The sequence below is a fragment of the Phoenix dactylifera genome, chromosome 7 (assembly GCF_009389715.1).
Source record: "Phoenix dactylifera cultivar Barhee BC4 chromosome 7, palm_55x_up_171113_PBpolish2nd_filt_p, whole genome shotgun sequence".
Taxonomy (NCBI): Eukaryota; Viridiplantae; Streptophyta; class Magnoliopsida; order Arecales; family Arecaceae; genus Phoenix; species Phoenix dactylifera.
This window is the reverse complement of record NC_052398.1, coordinates 928,224-948,236: the sequence shown is the minus strand read 5'-3', so window position 1 is coordinate 948,236 and position 20,013 is coordinate 928,224. Positions and strand designations below refer to the sequence as shown.

The following is a 20,013-nucleotide window of genomic DNA, read 5'->3' as shown; positions in this document are numbered from 1 at the left end:
ACAGAAATTTAAAAGGTAAGGCACCGCAGAAGGTTAAAAATCTTCAACACGCCGTTTATCAAAAACAAGGTGAAAGCCTCCGAAAGAGAGGATGGCCTGACTCCATTAGATCCCCATGGGCCACGTGGAGTAGTGAGATAATATTATTCTTGCTCTTTGCATGCGGAGCCATTTGGTTAGAGTGGAAGGAGCAGGAGGTCCTGCACCCAACAAATTATATTCATCTGCTGCAACCTCACAGCCATGGAGCCTGAGAAGCCATGTTTCCAAGGACAGCCACAGGCCAAGGCAGGCAAACTGTATATGGTATCCATTAATTAGATTGAAAGTTATGGTGCTGGCGCTCTCTGGCTGATGGAGATGGTCCTCTTGGAACCTGTCCAGGCCAGGCCTCCACAATGTAGTTCCTTCCGTTTTCCCTTCTCGATCCTTTCTCCCCCCCTCCCTCTCCTTTCTATTCGTGCCCATTGCATATCTAATGAATCGAGTGGCCGACGCCTTCACCAATTTGCTGAAAAAAGATCTTGCAGCTTACCAAGAATTAGTGTGGAATTCTTCAACTTTGACTGGGTTTCGGTCAACTCTTTGCCTCGTTTTTAAAACAGGTCAAAAGGAGCTGCTGCACCCTGACTTGGGTCACGAGAGCGAGGCGCTATTATAATCTTGGAATGATATTTCTGGAGTGCTCAGTTTCTTTCTCATGCGCTGTCCGCAGAAGCCACTGAGCACCTGCTCGTTAACATCGGCTCCTGGGCTATCTTTTCATCTCCTCCGCCCAGGCGTGCGAAGCTCTTACGGTGGGCGCCTAGGCTTGCCTCCGTACTTATCTAACCTAGTCTTTACGTGGGCGGACCGACCCTTTTTGAGGCCATCGATCTCACTTTCATTGCTTGGGAAATTGTTCTATACTTGGAACAGCTCGTCTTTTGACTTTTTGGCCAGTTCCATTGCATTGCCCATGCCTCTGTCACCTCTGGAGCCAGATTGGGAAATACCCTTAGGGCTCGTTTGGTTCGCAGGAAAAGGAGGGGGGAAAGTGTGGTCAACGGGAAAGTAATGAAATGCCTCTTGTTTGGTTGGAGTTTTCAAAGGAGAGAGATGGGAAAGTTGTATTCCCATGGGAATATGATTCCCACATTTCATGGGAAAGTCTTTCCCATGAGAAACATGGGAAAGTTACTTTCCCATGAGGTGGGAATCACTCCTTTTTTATCTTTTCCCAAAAAGACCCTTCAACATTAAAGAAGCATTAAAGAGGCATTAAAGAACTAATTTTTATTAGGGGCATAATAGGAATTATACATAACTTTCCTAGGAAAGTGGATGGTCAACCAAACATAAGCACTTTGGAAATTTGTCATTTTCCAATGGTTAACCAAACATGCCAAAAATACTTTCCTAGGTATTCTCTTCCTAGGAATATGATTCCCAGGAATCATATTCCTAGGAGGGAAAATCCTTCCCGCGAACCAAACGAGCCCTTTATACTGAACGAGATACGAAAACCCAGTCTCAGCTTGATGTCACTCGATATGGGTCGTATTCTTTTAAAAAGTAGACAAGTCGATTTAAAGATCAACTCTTGATTTGTTTTATTAGAACCAGGTCCCGGGACTTGAGCCCAAACTATCGTACGTACCAAGAAATATTGGCCCCGCATATAGTCTTTAGAGGGACGGGAAAGTAATTTCCCGTATATATAAAGGTACATAAAGACCGGCGGCAAGAGAGTGTCTAGCCAAGGCAAATTTAGAGCGAGAAGCTCCAGTTAGAGAGAGAAAGTTTCAACGGCTAGTCGGCGGCGTCTCCATCGGCGTCCGACGAGGCTCCGGCCGTCCTGTGTAACACTCACGGCAGGCGGGCGGGGCGGTGTGAAGCATAGCAACCTGGTTTCGGCAAGCCTCCCCGGATCGGCAAACTTTTTCTCGACTTCCGGTGCTCCTCGGGCGGCTTGGGGGAAACTCCATGGATCGCAAGGGGAAGGCACCGATGGGGAAGACGACGGAGCCGACGGAGAAGACGACGGAGGGAGCGGCTCGAGGACCGGGTAAGTTCAACAACCCTGGGCGCGGAGGTAAATCTGGTGCTTGGTCACGGCCGGGGCCGTGGGTTACTCAGAGGCCCACGGAGATGGAGCGGCTGAGCCGCCGCTTCCCGGACGTCCTCCGGCTACCGGAGGAGCTGATAGCGGCGGCCCGGCTGAAGTGGGAGGGGCGCGCATTGGTGGCGCGCAGCTTCGGCCGCCGCATCCCGGCGGAGTGGGTGGCCAAAGACGTGGCCGCCCGAGCTAAGTTGAAAGATGTGGTGGCCGTCCCGCTCGCGGACGACCACCTCGCCCTCCGGTTCCGGTCGACGGAGGACCGGGACCGAGCTCTGAGCGAGGGCCCGTGGGTGGTGGCGGGGCAGCTCCTCGCCATGAGCCCATGGGTCCCGGATTTTGAGCCGGACGCCGACATGGTGAAGACGGCGATAGTTTGGCTTCGACTGCCCCGCCTTCCGCCGGAGTATTGGTCGACCTCGACCATCCTCCACATCGCGGCTAAGGCGGGCCGGCCGATTGCAGTGGACGAAGTAACAGAGCAACAGGGAGCCATGGGTTTTGCCCGTGTAAAGGTGGCTCTCGACACTACGGCGCCGCTGCTGCCAGGGGTGCTGATCCAGGGAATGACGAGGGTGCGCTGGCAGCCCTTTGTCTTCGAAAACCTGCCGGCGATCTGCCCCCGGTGTGGATGCATGGATCATGCGGACGCCGCCGCATGCCGTTCTCTGGCGACTGGCCGAGCTGCGGGTGGCCCGACCTCGGGAGCGGAGGACCCTGAGGGCGGGACAGACCGGACGATTCCGGCCACTGAGGAGGAGGACCAAGGGCCAGTGTACGGCCCTTGGATGGTGGCGACACGGCGGAGGTTTCCACGGGAGAACCCTCCGCCACGATCGGGGGAGACAACCGGACCCGACAAGGGGCCTGGGCCGTCATCGACCCGGTCGCCACCCCCTGCGGTCAACCCGACCTCGCCGGCGTCACCGGCGGACGCCGACGGTTGGCAGAAGCCAACGAAAGTCGCGCGCCGCCGGTTGCCGCTGGCCAGTGGAGGGGACAGGCCCGTTCCGGCCGCCCTTACAGGGCCCGTCTGGTTTGCTGAGGCCGGCAACCCGGGACCCGACTCGGCCGAACCGGGGCCAAGCCGGCGGGTCGACCCGGTCGCCTCGGCTGACCCGGCCCCCCCGCGGGCTGACCCTGGGCCCAATGGGGCGGTCGTGGCCCGGGCCCAAAATCAAAAGCGGCCCAGGCCCCTAGCGGGCCTTGGCCCACATGGGGGCCCAGGCCTGCTCGCCCAACCTACGGGGCAGGCCCAGCGCGCACGGGCCCAGCGGGCTGGGCGCCGCGGCCGTGGGCCGGCCCTCTTGATCGGCGCGCACCGCGCCATTGGCGCGCCGCGCCCCGTTGGCGCGCCAAGCGTAGGGCACGCGCCGCCGGCTGTGGGCGCGCCCTGCGCCGGGTCCGCGCCCGTTGGCGCGAACGCGCCCTGCACCGGGTCCGCGCCCGTTGTCGCGGGCGCGCCCGCTGAGGGGGCTGCTCCCGGTGAATGGGCCGCACAGGCCTTGGAACAGCAGGGCCCGCGGGCCCAATCTGCTATGGGGACGCAGGCCCTGCTACCTTCGGGCCTTGGAGCTGGCACGGAGGCCCAGGCGACCCGGGATCTGGCTGGTGGGGGCCCACGGGACTCTGCCCAGCTAGCCTTGGGTGCGGGGGATCTGGCTGACCTGTCTTCCTTGGCCCAGGACGAGCTGACCATAGCTGAGGGACCTGTGGCACCAGTAGGGCCCTTCCAGTTCACCCCACCACGCCAGGAGTTGGCGGTGGGTCTGGGGTTCTCGCAGGTTGACGGCCTGGACCACCCCATGGTGGGTGTGCCGAGCGAGTCGCGACCGTGGGACGCTTTCGTGGACCATGGGGGTGGCCCGAATGGAGTCTTCCGCTTTGGCCCACCCCCCCAGGCTGCGGGAGTGCGGGAGGATGCCACCCCAGGTGGGTGTGTGGTGGGGGACCACCCCATCCCACACACGGAGGGGAGCATGGCTGAGGCCCCACCATCAGGAGGGGGTACGGACCACTCTATTGCCGTGCAGCGCGTCAGGGCTGCAGTCATGGGGGTTGTATCCGCAGCTGGTGGCGAGGAGGAGGGGCGAGACTGCCGGGGCGCCGGGCCGGAGGATGGCCCTGCGACTCTGGGGGAGGATGAGTCTGAGGCCGACTATGTGGACTGTGACCCATGATGATACTTGCCTGGAACTGTAGAGGGGCGGCCAAGCCGTCCTTCATGTCTACTTTCAAACGATTAGTACAGGTGCATAGTCCGAAGATTTGTTTCTTATGTGAGACCCGATTATCTGTCGATGGGCTCAGCCGCTTGAGACGTCGTATGGAGAGGGATTGGAAGACCTATGCAGTCGACTCCCAGGGGCTGTCGGGGGGCATTTTGGTCTTATGGAGGCGGGGTGTGGCGACAGTCGATGTCTTCCACAACTGCTCCCAACAAGTCATTATGATCATATCACGACCCGACGCCCCTCCATGGGTACTGTGTAGTGTGTATGCTAGCACGGACTACCGAGCCAGGAGAGTCCTCTGGCAGGAGATCACCAATCTGACCGCCCAGGGCATTCCGGCGGTAGCAATTGGTGATTTCAACTGTATCCAGAGTGAGGATGAGAAGCGGGGGGGCGCGGCATTTACGGATCGAGTGGACAGGAGAGAGTTCCGGGATTTTGTGTCGCGGAGCGGCCTGGTAGACTTGGGGTTCACAGGACCTCAGTTTACTTGGTGCAATAATCAGCTGGGCAGTGCTAGGGTTTGGGAGCGATTAGATAGGGCCCTTGCGTCCCCTGATTGGATCCTCCGATTCCCTACAGGCCGGGTCAGCCATTTGCCTCGGATTGCCTCGGACCATTGCCCATTGCTGCTAGCCATCTCATCCGGCTCTACGCACCGCAGCCCCTTCCGTTTTGAGAAGGTTTGGCTGTCGTACCCCCAGTCCTGGGATATCGTCTGCGACGCGTGGCGAGTCCCGGTGCACGGCGATGCCATGCAACGGGTCTCACGTAAACTTGAGCTGACTAAACGGCGCCTTCGCCGATGGAATCGTGAGGTTGTGGGCAATATCTTTCGGCGACTGGAGGGGGTTGAGACTTCGATCGCCGAGCTACAGAGGAAGGAAGACTTGGGAGGCGTGCTTCCGGAGGACGATATGGCTGATCTCCGGGGACTCCTTGCGGCTCACCATTCGCTACTACGGCAGCATGAGATATTCTGGCGACAGAAATCTCGGGTGCAGTGGGTAAGCGAAGGTGATCGTAACACTAGGTTCTTTCATCGGTCGACGGTTGTCCGGAGACAGAGGAGCATGATCCACTCTCTGCGAGCTGGGTCTGGTCATCGAGTGGAGGGTGAGCCTGCCATCCGACAGGTCTTACTCGATTTTTTTCGTACTAGGTGGACGGAGGATGAGGAGGCCAGTGATGGGGACCCTCTTCTGACGGTGGACGTGGGTATTGGTGATTCTGAGAGCGTACTCCTGACCCGGCCAGTGTCGGCACAGGAGGTGCAGGAGGCAGTATGGGCCTTGGCCGCAGACAAGGCCCTGGGACCTGACGGTTTCCCCCCTTTCTTCTTTCGGCAGTATTGGGGCATTATCCGACAGGCGGTGGTGGAGGCTATCCAGTGTTTCTTTGCCCAGGCAGCTATGCCTGAGGACTGGAAGGCCACCCTCATCACGCTAATACCTAAATGCCAAAATGCGGCTGAACCTTGTCACTTTAGGCCCATTAGCTTGTGCACAACCCTATATAAGGTTGTCGCAAGAATTATGGTAGGCAGAATGAAGCCCCTCCTGCCTGGTATCATTAGCCAGGAGCAGGGGGCCTTTGTGGCTGGCAGAAATATTTCTCATAATGTTATGTTGGCCCAGAAAATGATGTGGGATCTCCGACGCGCATCGAAGCGACACAGTCTGATGGCAGTCAAGCTGGACATGGAACGGGCTTACGACAGGATCAGGTGGAGCTTTCTTCAGCACGCGTTGGAGGCTTACGGCTTCCCCGGGCAGTGGATCGACTGGGTTATGGAGTGTGTTCGGGGGCCAAAGTTTTCTATCTTGGTCAACGGCACGCCGTCACCTTACTTCGAGTCCTCTATTGGGCTACGGCAGGGATGTCCCTTATCCCCTTACTTGTTTATTATCTGTGCTGACATTTTATCTCGGTCTCTGCAAAGAGCGTGCGCCAGCCGTGAGCTGGAGGCCTATATCCCAGCCACGGGGGCTCGCCCTATCACACATTTACTTTTTGCTGACGACTGTCTTCTTTTGGCCAGGGCACGGACTATAGAGGCTCGGGCCCTTCGCAGGGTGGTGGCGGCCTACTGCGCGGCATCCGGCCAGAGAGTGAATTTTTCTAAATCTACTATCTCCTTCAGCCCCAGCACAGAGAGCGGAGTCAGACAGGAGATCAGAGGGGTCCTGCAGATACCGGAGCAGGAAGGGACGCTTACCTACCTAGGCGTGCCTATCACTGGCCGGAGACTGCGGGTGGCAGAGTGCTCCGGCTTGGTACAGCGAGTCCAGAGCAGGCTGGAGGGATGGAGGGCGTCCTCATTATCCATGATGGGGAGAGTGACACTGGTCAGGGCAGTGCTGGGATCTCTACCGGTTTATCTTATGGCCAACACAGTGGTTCCCAAGACGATCCTGTTAAGGATCGAGCGCCTTCTTAGGAATTTCCTGTGGGGGTCATACGGTGGAGGTCATGGAGTGCACCTGGTTGCCTGGGAGCAGGTCTGTCGCCCCACCAGTGAGGGCGGTCTGGGAGTGCAGTCCCTTATTGAGAGGCGCGAGGCTTTCATTGCTCGGCATGCGGCTCGGTTCATCTTAGAGCCACACGGCTTTTGGAGTCAGGTGATGGCAGCCAGATATGGCCGAGGGGCTTCAGGGGTGGCACAGCGGGGCCGCCGAGTCTCCTTCATGTGGCGTGAGATTGGGAGGCACCTGCCGTCAGTATTGGCACACACCAGGATCCTGATTGGCGACGGCCGGAGTATTGATGTGGCCAGCGACTCATGGGTGGACTCCCTGGCCCTGAGCCGCTGGCCAACTATGTTTGACTTAGAGGCAGTTGAGGGGTTACGGGTGTGCGATCTCCTTGTACCAGGAGAGACAGTATGGGATGAGGCCAGACTCAGGCTATTGTTTGGGGTACACCTAGCTGCGAGGATCCGATCCCTCCCATTACCAGGATGCGGGGGGCCAGATGTCAGAGTGTGGGGTACCTCGAGCCAGGCCAGTGTCAGGTTGGGAGACATCACGCGCGCCATTCAGCCAGGGCATGAGCCGGGGCCGGACTGCACCTGGATTTGGAGGTCCGGACTTCATCCGAGGGTTGCTCTCTTTCTATGGAAGGTGTTCTGGAACCGACTTCCTACGAGAGCAGAGCTGAGCAGGCGAGGTTGGGGGGTCCCAGCTGAGTGCGGGACGTGTGGAGCTGAGGAGTCGGCGGATCATGTGCTGTTCCAGTGTACATGGGCGCGGACGACATGGCAGTGGGCTGGGATCCCGCGGAGGGCCCGGAGTGACCGGTTGCAGTTTCTCAGGATGACACGGCAGTGGTTAGCCAGTTTATGGACCCGCGAGGAGGGCATTAGAGCTACTTGCACAGCACTTCAGATCTGGCTGGCAAGGAATGCCCGCACTCTCGGTGAGCGCAGGGTGTCACCGAGGTTTGTGGCAGAGCTCGCTCGAGCATAGGCCTTGGAGATCAGACCCGCCTTTCTTACAGATAGACCTTTGACAGCTCGGGATACCTGGGGTTCCCCCCTGCTTCGGCAGCTTCCCAGTTGGTGTTTTTCACCTGGGAGCCCCCACCCCTGAGCTTCCTCAAGGTCAACTTCGATGGGTCGGTTCTGGATGGCGGCACGCGAGGCGGTGCAGGCTTTGTCATACGAGGCCCGCACTCCAGGGTAGTGGCCGCAGGTGGCTGTCAGTTGCTTGATACATCGGTGCCTGGAGCAGAGCTGCACGCTGCCTGGGCAGGCCTTCGACATGCGAGGGTAGTACTGCGGGCCAGCTCGATTATTTTGGAGGGGGACTCGGCCACTGTTGTCCGATGGATTCAGAGGGGATTGGGGGGTGAGAGCACAGACCATCCCTTGATTCGCGATATTGTGATGATGAGTCAGGGAGGGGCCACCTTGGCCAAACATGTATTCAGGGAGGCCAATGGGGCAGCCGATTGGGTGGCTGGCCATGTGGCCCACCACTCGGGGTATGCCCTCTGGTCAGGAGAGGCGGAGCTGCCACTGGCACTCCGTGAGGTCTTGTATTTTGACTTTCTTGGGTGTATTCGTACCCGTACTGTATGAAGTACCCGCCTTTAGCAAAAAAAAAAAAAAAAAAAGACCGGCGGCAAACAAATTCGTTCCTTGCAATGAGATCACCTCTGGCTATGAAGAAAGCTCAATTAAGATCGAACATCTCAATCACTCGGAAGAGGATATATCATGAGGTACGAGGAAGAATCGCGATTTAGACAAGCATCCTCATCTGCATGCATATGGCTGAGACAATGCTCTAGAAGAGAACGACGAACAAAAAATGAGCCATTTTTTCTTGGTTAAGCCGGATGATGGAAGCACAATAGGACGGGCATGATTTTGGTCGCCCGATTATAACTTTTACTACAATATTCAATTTCAAATGATCAAGCTTCAGCGGGACCTGTCATCGGAGATGCTTATGGGAGCTTATTATGGAGTGCTGGTAGAAGAGTTCATACCTCATTTGTTTCTTTTGCTGAAACTTATAGCTGCTTGGGAAGGGATCAAAAATGGAATATATATTTCGGTTTCATGCTTCAATATGGGGTTAGAGGGTGACTCAAATAAGGTAATTGCATGGATTAATACAGGTGTGATGCCTAAAGTCATAGCTAATCCTTTCTGAATGATATTTTGCAGTGGAAAAGAAGCTTGGTTACTTATAAAGCCACCCACATCCACGGAGATCAGTAACCCAGCTGTCAAGGCAAGAGAGCAGGTTGATTGCTTTATGCCATGGAAATGGACGCTTGATTGCTTTGTGCCATGGTTGAGTTCTTGTATTGGCACAATATTTTTTTCTCTAGCTGGTAATGTGGTTCTGGTCAACTTTATTTGAACTGAGAATGAGCGTTATGCCTTGGCTAGCAGCCACATAAAAATAGGAACAAATGTGCAACATTGGTGTGGAGTGTAAAGATCTCTACTTAGGTTCCGAAGGATCATAAAGTCAATCTCATTGTGAGTTGGTCCTTGTGAAGACAACCGCAAACATAAATAAAGCGTAAGCCATTATTTCTTTGAACTCCAATTAAACCACAAATTTGAGAAGTTAATCTTATAGAGGAATATGTGCACAGATAGTACGCGGTGATGGTGCCAGAAGAGTTCCCAGGGACAAGCTCGAGTTTTAAGGTATTATCTGCGCCACTTACAAGGTAGCAACTTTCTTTATTATTTTATCTATCCGAGGTATTATATGTCATAATGTTCATGTGGTAAGGATTTGAACTGTAGGTCAATGTGGCTTCCGGGGGGGGGGGCGCAATAGGTTTGTCAAAAATAATAATACACAATCTAAGATTGGTTTGATTTCTTAAAAATATGATATTATTTTGATATAGATATTAATAAACAAACTCTAAAGAATTACTGTTACTTACTTACTTATAGGCGTCTTACTATGCCTACATACACCTCTGCATACAAGCTGAGCCAAGCGATTATTACACTATTTGAACCTGGCTCTGTTTATGAGAAGGGAGCATCACAACTCAGCACAGGCTTGAGGCTTGGCTGAGTCTAAACATATATGAGGGAGGCTTTGGTTTGACACATAGGGATAGCAAAATAAAGTCACCAAATTGTCAAATGACAGCAACAAGGGAGCACTCATGTCTGGAAGTTAGAAGGGTGTAGTTCTGTTTTGTATTTTATGAATATGAAACCAAAAGAAGAACTCCTTATTAACATGACAGTTAGATCCTTATCTGAGCGTAACATAATCTGTTGGATTTATGCATTGAGGGATTCTTATTGCTTATTTCGCAGACTTTGAATAGATTTAATCTTGTTGGTATAACTTACCCCTCATGGAAAACTATCCCACTCCTCAAGGACGTCAAACAGTTGGATTTGCTTAAATGGACATAATTTACTTTATGAAAATGCCATTAAGTGTCCAAACAATGACTCACATTGACATGTTCATGTGCATTATATATAGACTCTCGGTGACAGATACCATGACCAGTAGGCATTTTATTGACAACATCTAGGAAGAAATCTGAATTTTCTTAAGCACCTACTTAGGTCCAAATTAATCTACAACATTTTTCATGATGCACGTATAGAATTTGAGAACTAGTTTCTGTTCAGACTTCATAGTCTCGAGGAAGCACAGCCCACCGACGGATTGGTATCCATGAAGATGAACTTTAGGAGTTTGAGGTGAAGGTTAATAGATTATTAGAGATATAGATTGATGGAGGCTTAGAGAAGTTAACGCTGTATCAAAAGTGAAACTAGAATATTTGTCCTTCTGTAATAGTCATGTCCCCAAAACACCATTTAGGCTGATTTGATTTTTAAGTTGAAAATTTAAGTTTAATTTATTCTTTCGTATAAATGTTAAGAATTGCATTGCAATCTTTTTTTAGTATTATTGGAACATTGGAACAAGTATGATGAAGGTTTAGATGTTAAGTTCAACTTAAGAAGAAATGTATTTGATTAGTCAAATATATATCTTCCGCATTGCAAATACTTGGAACATGCATGTTATTTTACCTTTTTCATTTCGATCCAAGAACTTACTATTGACTTTCAAATTGATCCCTCTCCTGTCTAAAATAAGTATTCCTGTGAAAGAGAAATAGCTCAGCTCTTCTGAAGGATAAAGAAAATTCTGCGTGGTGCTATTGTTTAAATTCGTGGTATCAATTTACATGGAGGATATAATTCCCTACATACTGTTCTGCATTTATGGACAACATGGACAATAAAGAACAAACGAATTAAAGATCGAGTGTGATGGTCCTCTGTTTCCATTTTTTTTCAGGCAGCGGAGCACTCTGGAGGTAGGCCCTGGGGGAAACGCTATAGGTCAGTGCAGTAATCGTAGATCATATAATTTTTCTGCACCCATCTCATCCTTTCTTGGCTGGTGGAATCCAACTCCTGATTCCACCAGTCACTGTTGGTCGAAGCAGTGCTACTTTTCTTTGCAGGACAGTTGGAGGCACCGGAGGACCAAATGCAGGCATCAGCATGGAAATTCCTATACGAGGCAGTGAAGGGGGCATTGGTCCAGTCGGTCTTGACGCGCCCACCCTGCGTGGCCCAGTCATCGGCATTCCAGAGGCTGGAGTAGATCCTCATGGGTTGGTTCCTTGGGAATGCAACACCCCTTGACTCCATATTCTTGAAGTCTCTGATCGGTACGTCGTCAACCATGAAGCTGAAAGAAATAATGAAAACCAAGGTGAGCATAATTTCAAATGCACGGGAGGATGTGTTGTTTGTAATAGATAGTACGAATGCTACTGTTTATTTATGTAGAATTCGACAACTAACATGATATGCTTGGGGTTCCAGAGGATCGAGTAGGTGTGGAAGTCGTTGGTGGGATCAAACCAGAGGTGGAACTGCATCTCCCTGTTCCCCTTCCCCAGACCGAACACATTGGTGTGGAGCGTGTAAGGGTCTCCACTGAGGTTTCCGAGGAACTCAAAGTCGATCTCATCATGGGTTGGTCCTTGTGATGACAACTGCAAGCGCAAAAGAAGCGGTTTTGGTTAGTTCTGTGAATTCCAATCATGATGAACTGGTAATGAATTAGCTGCACAGAGGCTGGCTGTAAAAGGGGGCTTACGTAGTAGGCGGTCACGGTGCCAGCTGAGTTCCCAGGCACTAGTTTCAGCTGCATGTCAATCTTGCCAAAGAGGTACTCGTTCTTGGACTGGAAGCCGGAGCCAGAGGCTTTGTCGAGGGAGAGGGTAAGGAGCTGCCCATTCTCGAGGATCTGTGCACGCCCTTCGCCCCAGGTGATCTGGAAGTCCTGGTGGAAGTTACCTGCAGAGGCACCGGCCATCAAAGAGCATACTAGCAGGAGAAGAGAGAACGCCATGATGACACTGATAGAGGGGGAAGCAGCTGAAATGGTTTTGAGATGATAAAGGGAGTGTTGTCACGAGTAGATTCGAATGAGGAAGACAGGAGGAGGTGTTCCCTTTATATGTAGACAGGAGGTGATGGGATAAGGATCGAGGAAGGGGATTGGATGGTCCCCTTCTCTAATGCTTTGGGTTGGCAACAGGTTGGCGACAGAGGTGCTTAATTATTATAAGAAAGTAGGGGTTGAGACTTGGAGATCGAACAGGAGGAAGGTGAAGGCCGGTTTCGTATGGGATGGGGCGGTGCAGTAGCAGCGATGGGTAGTCCTGCTGGATCTTCCGCGTCAAATGGACCGACATCGCGGTCACCACTCGCCAGGTACCTACCAGCACTTCCGACCATCTTCTCGCTAGATATATCCATCTGTTTATCTACGTTCTTTTCAAAAAAGAAAGAAAAAAAAACAACTAACGTGACACGGGCCACTGGACTTTCCACCCATGGTTTGGCTGCGTCATTTTGATTCTGGTCAAATGCTCTCCTGCTGCGTTTGCGTGATGTTGGATCACAGCTGTCCACCTCCGGTTCCATGTTCCCGCTACATTTTTATTTTTACACGCAAGGGCGACAGCTATTATTAAACAGCTCGCATTACATGGCAACGATCTGGGTATTTCCGATTTACGGGAGTATTTTTTCTGCAACGTTAACAATAATTTTTCTTCAATCAAGTAATAATTATGTTTCTGCCTCGCAATTTATTCTCCTTCATTGATGCAGAACCTATTCTTCCACCGAAAAAAAAAGGGGAAATTAATCACCGGTACATTTATTGACCGGTCTTTAACGTTTAATCCCTGTTGACTGGTTGTTTAACGATCAGTCCAGCCATATTTCAATACTTTATTATGAGACGAAAACGCCCCTAAGAATATTAAAATGCCCCTGCCCCTTTTGATCTCCCATTCCCAAAAGAAGAAGAAGAAACAGGGGCAGCCGCCACCGACCACGGCCCGTCCCCGCCCGAGCTCCCTCCCGCGGTCGCCACCGGCGCCGTCTCGCTCCCTACCGAGCCCCATCCCGCGGCCCCGCCACCTCCCGTGCCCCTTCCCTTCCTAATCTCCCGTTCTCAGAAGAAAAAGAAGAAGAAGAAGGCCCGGCCGCCGCCGACCACAGCTCGCCTCTGCCCGAGCTCCCTCCTGCGGCCGTCGCCGGCCCCTGCTCGCCCCCTCTCGCGGCCTCTTCCCTCCCGAGCCCCCTCCCACGGCCCGCCCCCGTCCGAGCTCCCTCCCACGGCCCCCGCCCGAGCTCCCTCCCGCGGCCGCCGTCGGCCCCGGCTCGCCGTCGACGGCGGCCCCGCCCCCTCCAACGGCCGCCACGGCCCGGCCCCCTCCGGCGCCGCCGGCTCGCAGGAGGAGAAGAAAGAAGAAAGAAGAAGAAGGGAAGAAGAGAAGAAAAAGAAAAGAAAAAAAGGAAAAGGAAAGAAAAAGAAGAAAAAAAAAGAAAAAAAATAAATAATTAAATAAATGCATAAATAAATAAATCAATAAATATAAATGAACAAATAAAATAAATAAAATAAATAAATAAATAAATAAATAATATATTCTATAATAAAATAAAATAATTATAAATAAATAAATAAAGCCGCCACGGCCGGGCCCTCTCCTGCGGCCCCCTTCTGCGGCCGCCATGGCCGGGCCCTCTCCCCCGGCCTCCGGTGGCGCCGGCCTGCAGGAGGAGAAGAAAGAAGAAGAAAGGAAGAAGAGGAAAAAAAAGAAAAAGAAGGGAAAAAAGGAAAGAGAAAGAAGAGAGGGAAAGAAAAAGAAAAAAGGAAAGAAAAAGAAGAAAAGGAAAGAAGAAGAAAAAAAGGAAAGAAAAAGAAGAAAAGGAAAAAAAGAAAAAAAGAAAAGAAAAAGGAAGAAAAGGAAAGAAAAAGAAGAAAAAGGAAAGAAAGGAAAGAAAAAGAAGAAAAAGAAAAGAAAAAGAAGAAAAGGAAAAAAAGAAAAAAAGAAAAGAAAAAAAGAAGAAGAAAAAGGAAAGAAAAAGAAGAGAAGGAAAGAAAAAGAAAAAGAAAAAAGAAAAAAAGAAAAAAGAAAAGAAAAGAAAAGAAAAAAATAGAAGAAAAGGAAAGAAAAAGAAGATTCATGTATGTGCAGAGAATACTTAATTGTGTACAGAGAACATTTAACTGTGTGCATCACACAGTTAAGTGTTCTCTGTACACAATTAAGTCTTCTCTGCACACACTTAACTGTGTGATGCGTAGAACACTTAACTGTGTGCAGAGAAAATTTAAATGTGTGCATATAAGACTTAATTGTGTATAGAGAATATTTAACTTAACTGTGTGATGTATAGAATACTTAACTATGTTGAGAGAAGATTTAAGTGTGTGCACAGAAGACTTAATTGTGTGTAGAGAAGGAAAGAAAAAGAAAAATAAAAGAAAAAAAGAAGGAAAGAAAAAGAAAAAAGAAGGAAAAGGAAAGAAAAAGAGGAAAAAGGAAAGAAAAAGAAAAAAAGAAAAGAAAAAGAAGAAAAGGAATAAAGAAAAAAGAAAAGAAAAGAAAAAAAATTGTCGATTAACTGTGTGCAAAAAGCAGAAAACTGTGTGCAAAAAGCACAAAACTGTGTTCGGGGGTAAATTTAGTGTGTGCCAACGTTAATTAAGTATGTTTCCAGGTTACATGCTCTAGGCTTACAACAATAAGTGTGTGCAAATGACACATATCTGTGTGCAGTAAACAATAAATTGTGTGCACAGAGCAGAATGCTGAACTTAACTGTGTGCACATGGCACATATCTGTGTGCAGTAATCGATAAACTGTGTGCAAAAAGCAGAAAACTGTGTGCAAAAAGCATAAAACTGTGTTCGGGAAATTGTGTGCATGGAGCAGAATGCTTAACTTAACTGTGTGCACATGGCACATATCTGTGTGCAGTAGTCGATTAACTGTGTGCAAAAAGCAGAAAACTGTGTGCAAAAAGCACAAAACTGTGTTCGGGGGTAAATTTAGTGTGTGCCAACGTTAATTAAGTATGTTTCCAGGTTACTTGAGTTTGTGCCATGCTCTAGGCTTACAACAATAAGTGTGTGCAAATGACACATATCTGTGTGCAGTAAACAATAAATTGTGTACACAGAGCAGAATGCTGAACTTAACTGTGTGCACATGGCACATATCTGTGTGCAGTAATCGATAAACTGTGTGCAAAAAGCAGAAAACTGTGCAAAAAGCATAAAACTGTGTTCGGGTAATTGTGTGCACAGAGCAGAATGCTTAACTTAACTGTGTGCACATGGCACATATCTGTGTGCAGTAGTCGATTAACTGTGTGCAAAAAGCAGAAAACTGTGTGCAAAAAGCACAAAACTGTGTTCGGGGGTAAATTTAGTGTGTGCCAACGTTAATTAAGTATGTTTCCAGGTTAATTGAGTTTGTGCCATGCTCTAGGCTTACAACAATAAGTGTGTGCAAATGACACATATCTGTGTGCAATAAACAATAAATTGTGTGCACAGAGCAGAATGCATAACTTAACTGTGTGCACATGGCACATATCTCTGTGCAGTAATCGATAAACTGTGTGCAAAAAGCATAAAACTGTGTTCGGGTAATTGTGTGCACAGAGCAGAATGCTTAACTGTGTGCACATGGCACATATCTGTGTGCAGTAGTCGATTAACTGTGTGCAAAAAGCAGAAAACTGTGTGCAAAAAGCACAAAACTGTGTTCGGGGGTAAATTTAGTGTGTGCCAACGTTAATTAAGTATGTTCGGGGGTAAATTTAGTGTGTGCCAACGTTAATTAAGTATGTTTCCAGGTTAACTGAGTTTGTGCCATGCTCTAGGCTTACAACAATAAGTGTGTGCAAATGACACATATCTGTGTACAGTAAACAATAAATTGTGTGCACAGAGCAGAATGCTGAACTTAACTGAGTTTTCTGCTTTTTGTAGAAATAATCCTTTTCTTCTTTTTCTTTTCTTTTTCTTCTTTCTTTCCTTTTTCTTCTTTTTCTTTCATTTTCTCCCTTTTCCTTTTCTTTTTTTCTTTTCTTTCTTTTTCTTCTTTTTCTTTCTTTTTTTTCTTCTTCTTTCCTTTTCTTCTTTTTCTTTCCTTTTTTTTCTTTTTCTTTCCCTCTCTTCTTTTTCTTTCCTTTTCTTCTGTTTTTTTTTCTTTTCTTTTCTTTTTTTTCTTCTTTTCTTTTTTCTTTTCCTTTCCTTTTCTTCTTTTTTCTTTTTCTTTCCTTTTCTTCCTTTTTCTTTATTTATTTATTTATTTATAATTATTTTATTTTATTAGAATATATTATTTATTTATTTATTTTATTTATTTGTTTATTTATATTTATTGATTTATTTATTTATGCATTTATTTAATTATTTATTTTTTTTCTTTTTTTCCTTTCTTTTTCTTTCCTTCTCTTTTTTTTTCTTTTTCTTCTCTTCTTCCCTTCTTCTTCTTTCTTCTTTCTTCTCCTCCTGCGAGCCGGCGGCGCCGGAGGGGGCCGGGCCGTGGCGGCCGTTGGAGGGGGCGGGGCCGCCGTCGACGGCGAGCCGGGGCCGACGGCGGCCGCGGGAGGGAGCTCGGGCGGGGGCCGTGGGAGGGGGCGAGGCCGCAGGAGGGGGCTAGGGAGGGGGCGAGCAGGGGCCGGCCGCGGCCGCAGGAGGGAGCTCGGGCGGAGGCGCGCCATGGTCGGCGGCGGCCGGGCCTTCTTCTTCTTCTTTTTCTGCTGAGATCGAAAGATTAGGAGGGGAAGGGGCACGGGAGGTGGCGGAGCCGCGGGATGGGGCTCGGTAGGAAGCGAGACGGCGCCGGTGGCAGCCACGGGAGGGAGCTCGGGCGGGGATGGGCCGTGGTCGGTGGCGGCTGCCCCTGTTTCTTCTTCTTCTTCTGGGAATGGGAGATCAAAAGGGGTAGGGGCATTTTCGGTATTTTTTGAAAAAACAAAAGGGGCTGAAGGACCGGGAATTAAACTTAATAGAGATAATGGACGAAAAATTTTAAGACCGGTCAACGGGGACTTTTTGTTATAGCGTGGTCTAAAAGAGGGTGGGTGATTAATTTCCCCAAAAAAAAATTGCAGAACCTATTGAGGGTTGATAATAGTTTTGTTATATTTTTTCACTTTATCAATAAATTATTTTGGTTTGCTTTTGGAGGCGAAGCAAGTTAATCTAGACTGAATGTATTAACTTACTTTTACTCTTCTTTACTTCGGATAAATTACTCCAACTTTTATAGGGTGGAGTAATTTATTTCTGGATTAAGTAGGGTAAATGAGTTTGGAAAGAAGAAGGTTATGCACCAACTTTTTTGGATTACCCATTTGCACTTAAAAGAGCAGTTTAATTCAACTGCTTTAATGAGTGTTTGGCTGAACAGGATGCAATAACTAGGTTAAACGGCTTTCTCCCTATTATTCCATTTCTAGATGCAGCCAATGATTTACCTTTTTTAGAAAAATAATAAATAAATCTAGGACGAGCAGCCATGCTTTTGCCTACACTTAAATAGTAGGTGCATATGTATCTTTAGAATCAAAGTTGGCTGTAACATAATTATTTTTTGGAGCCCTTCTGTTTAGCAATAATGTATAATGATAACAAAAAACAAAATAAATAAAAGCTGCTATAGCATGGTAATAATGGATGTTAATAGATGTTTTTCGTTCTATTGAAATTAGATAATTCTTTTCAAATCTACATCTTTGTTAGTTGAAAAATATTTTTTAAATCTTTTGGTGTTGTGTTTTTTTTTGTATTAGATGTCTCGGCAATAATTCTTCTTGTGTTTATCTTTTTAGTATTTTCTCCTGATTATTTTCTCTCAACGAAATTTAGTAAAAAGACCTATACTTTGTTTATTATAGTGGATCTTTCTTCTAGTGGATGTATAATTTAAAAAGATCACCAAACTCAACATAAAACACTTTCACCACTATTGATAGGTTTGGATAGGATTCAAAAGCAACATTCATCACATCCAAACTCAGTTTAGTACTGAAACTTTAAAAAATCATAAATTTTAGTTCAGAAAGAATACGACGATGCGATGAAAAATTAATTAAAAAAGAGGTTTGATATGTACCACAATTCGCTGGTGATGATAAATTAATTAAAAAAGAGGTTTGATCCAAAATTAATGGAATAAAAAAAGAGATGTAGACCATGCTTTAGTCAATTATCTTATTTTCTTTTATTCTATTCTAAACATTCAAGTTGAATAGGTTGAAGAAAATTCTTTGCTCGTCTTGCTTGATCAATGTAGCCACGATTCTAGATAAGCCATGTTAAATCGTGGTTTATTTATTTTTATTATTTTATTCAGCTGTTAACAAATTCAACTAAAGAGATATATATTTGATCTCAAGTATGTATTCTCTATTTGCGTTGTCAATATTTGGAACTTATTACCTGACTTTCAAATGTATCCATCATCTCCTTTGAAGTTCAGCTGAACGATTAAACAATACTCAGCCTGGTGTTTTTTATTTTAATTCATCGTATCATATTACATGGAGAAAATAATTCTATAAATTGTGTCCTGTGTCTTTTAACAAGAATGACAACGAAGCATATGTGTTGGCATCGTGTAGAAGAATGAATGAATCAAAGAATAACGGAACTCGTTCACTGTTCTTCTCCTCTCTTTCAGGCTATGGAGCACTCTGGAGGCAGGCCCTGAGGGAACCGTTTGAGGTCAGTGCAGTAGTTGTAGATCATATGGTTCTCATCCTCTCTTGGCTTGTGGAATCAAGCTCCTGGTTCCACCAGCCAGCATTGTCAGATTTCTGTGAAGGACAATTGGTGGTACCAGAGGACCAGATGCAGGCATCAGCATTGAAAATTCTGTACGAGGCAGTGAAGGGGGCTTTCGTCCAGTCGGTCTTGATGCGCCCGCCTTGTGTAGCCCAGTCATCAGCATTCCAAAGGCTGGAGTAGATCCTCATGGGCTGGCTCTTCGGAAACGCAATGCCCCTCGATTATTCGAGGTTCTTGAAATCTCTGATCGGTATGCCATCAACCATGAAGCTGAGTGGAGGATGAACCATGGTGAGCATGTCATTCAAATTTTTTCAGAGAATGAATGTTTGGTTGCGTAGAACTAGTCTTAGCGTACGTAGGTAGGATTCGATGACTTACATAACGTGCCCGGGGTTCCAGAGGATGGAGTACGTGTGGAAGTCCTTGGTGGGATCGAACCAGAGGTGGAACTGCATCTCTCTGTTCCCCTTCCCCTGGGTGAACACATTAATTGGTGTGGAGCGTGTAAGGGTCTCCACTGAGGTTTCCGAGGAACTCGAAGTCGATCTCATCATGACTTGGTCCTCGTGAAGACAGCTGCAGTTCAGGTATACATCGTACATGATCCATTAGTTTCTAGAGATCCAATTGAAAAGGAATCTACGGAGCAATTTGGTCAAACAGAGGTGAATAGAGCTTACATAGAAGGCAGTGACGGTGCCAGCGGAGTTCCCAGGGACGAGCTTGAGCTGCATGTCAATCTCGCCGAAGAGATACTCGTTCTTGGACTGGAAGCCGGAGCCGGAGGCTTTGTCGAGGGAGAGAGTGAGGAGCTGGCCATTGTCGAGGATCTTCCCACGCCCATCACCCCAAGTGATGTCAAATTCTTGGTAGAAGTTTCCAGCCGAGGCAATGCCCATCATATAGCATGCTAAGAGAGGAAACAGTACTGATTCCATATAGCACTAGTAGAAGAAATGGTATAGAGAGAACAAAGTAGCGCTGGTATGAGATTGAAGGAAGAGAGAGGATGAAGTTGGTGTGTCGGAGTGAGGA

At 48.3% G+C, this 20,013-nt stretch overlaps 2 protein-coding genes and 1 pseudogene across 2 annotated transcripts; 1 reads left to right on the top strand and 2 right to left on the bottom strand.

Annotated features, from left to right (window-relative positions):
* Positions 1 to 4,424: 4,424 nt before the first annotated feature.
* On the top strand, positions 4,425 to 7,799 carry LOC120111388. Its single transcript, XM_039128430.1, has one exon. The coding sequence runs from the start codon at positions 4,425 to 4,427 to the stop codon at positions 7,797 to 7,799; it is 3,375 nt and encodes a 1,124-aa protein (XP_038984358.1).
* A 3,078-nt stretch (positions 7,800 to 10,877) lies between these two features.
* Positions 10,878 to 12,577, bottom strand: LOC103715528 (probable xyloglucan endotransglucosylase/hydrolase protein 23). Its single transcript, XM_008803186.4, has 3 exons — positions 11,961 to 12,577; positions 11,663 to 11,856; positions 10,878 to 11,546 (listed from the first exon to the last, which is right to left on the bottom strand). The coding sequence occupies exons 1-3, from the start codon at positions 12,213 to 12,215 to the stop codon at positions 11,186 to 11,188; spliced, it is 810 nt and encodes a 269-aa protein (XP_008801408.2). The 5' UTR covers positions 12,216 to 12,577; the 3' UTR covers positions 10,878 to 11,185.
* A 6,287-nt stretch (positions 12,578 to 18,864) lies between these two features.
* Positions 18,865 to 19,709, bottom strand: LOC103715529 (annotated as a pseudogene).
* Between the last annotated feature and the right edge of the window lie 304 nt (positions 19,710 to 20,013).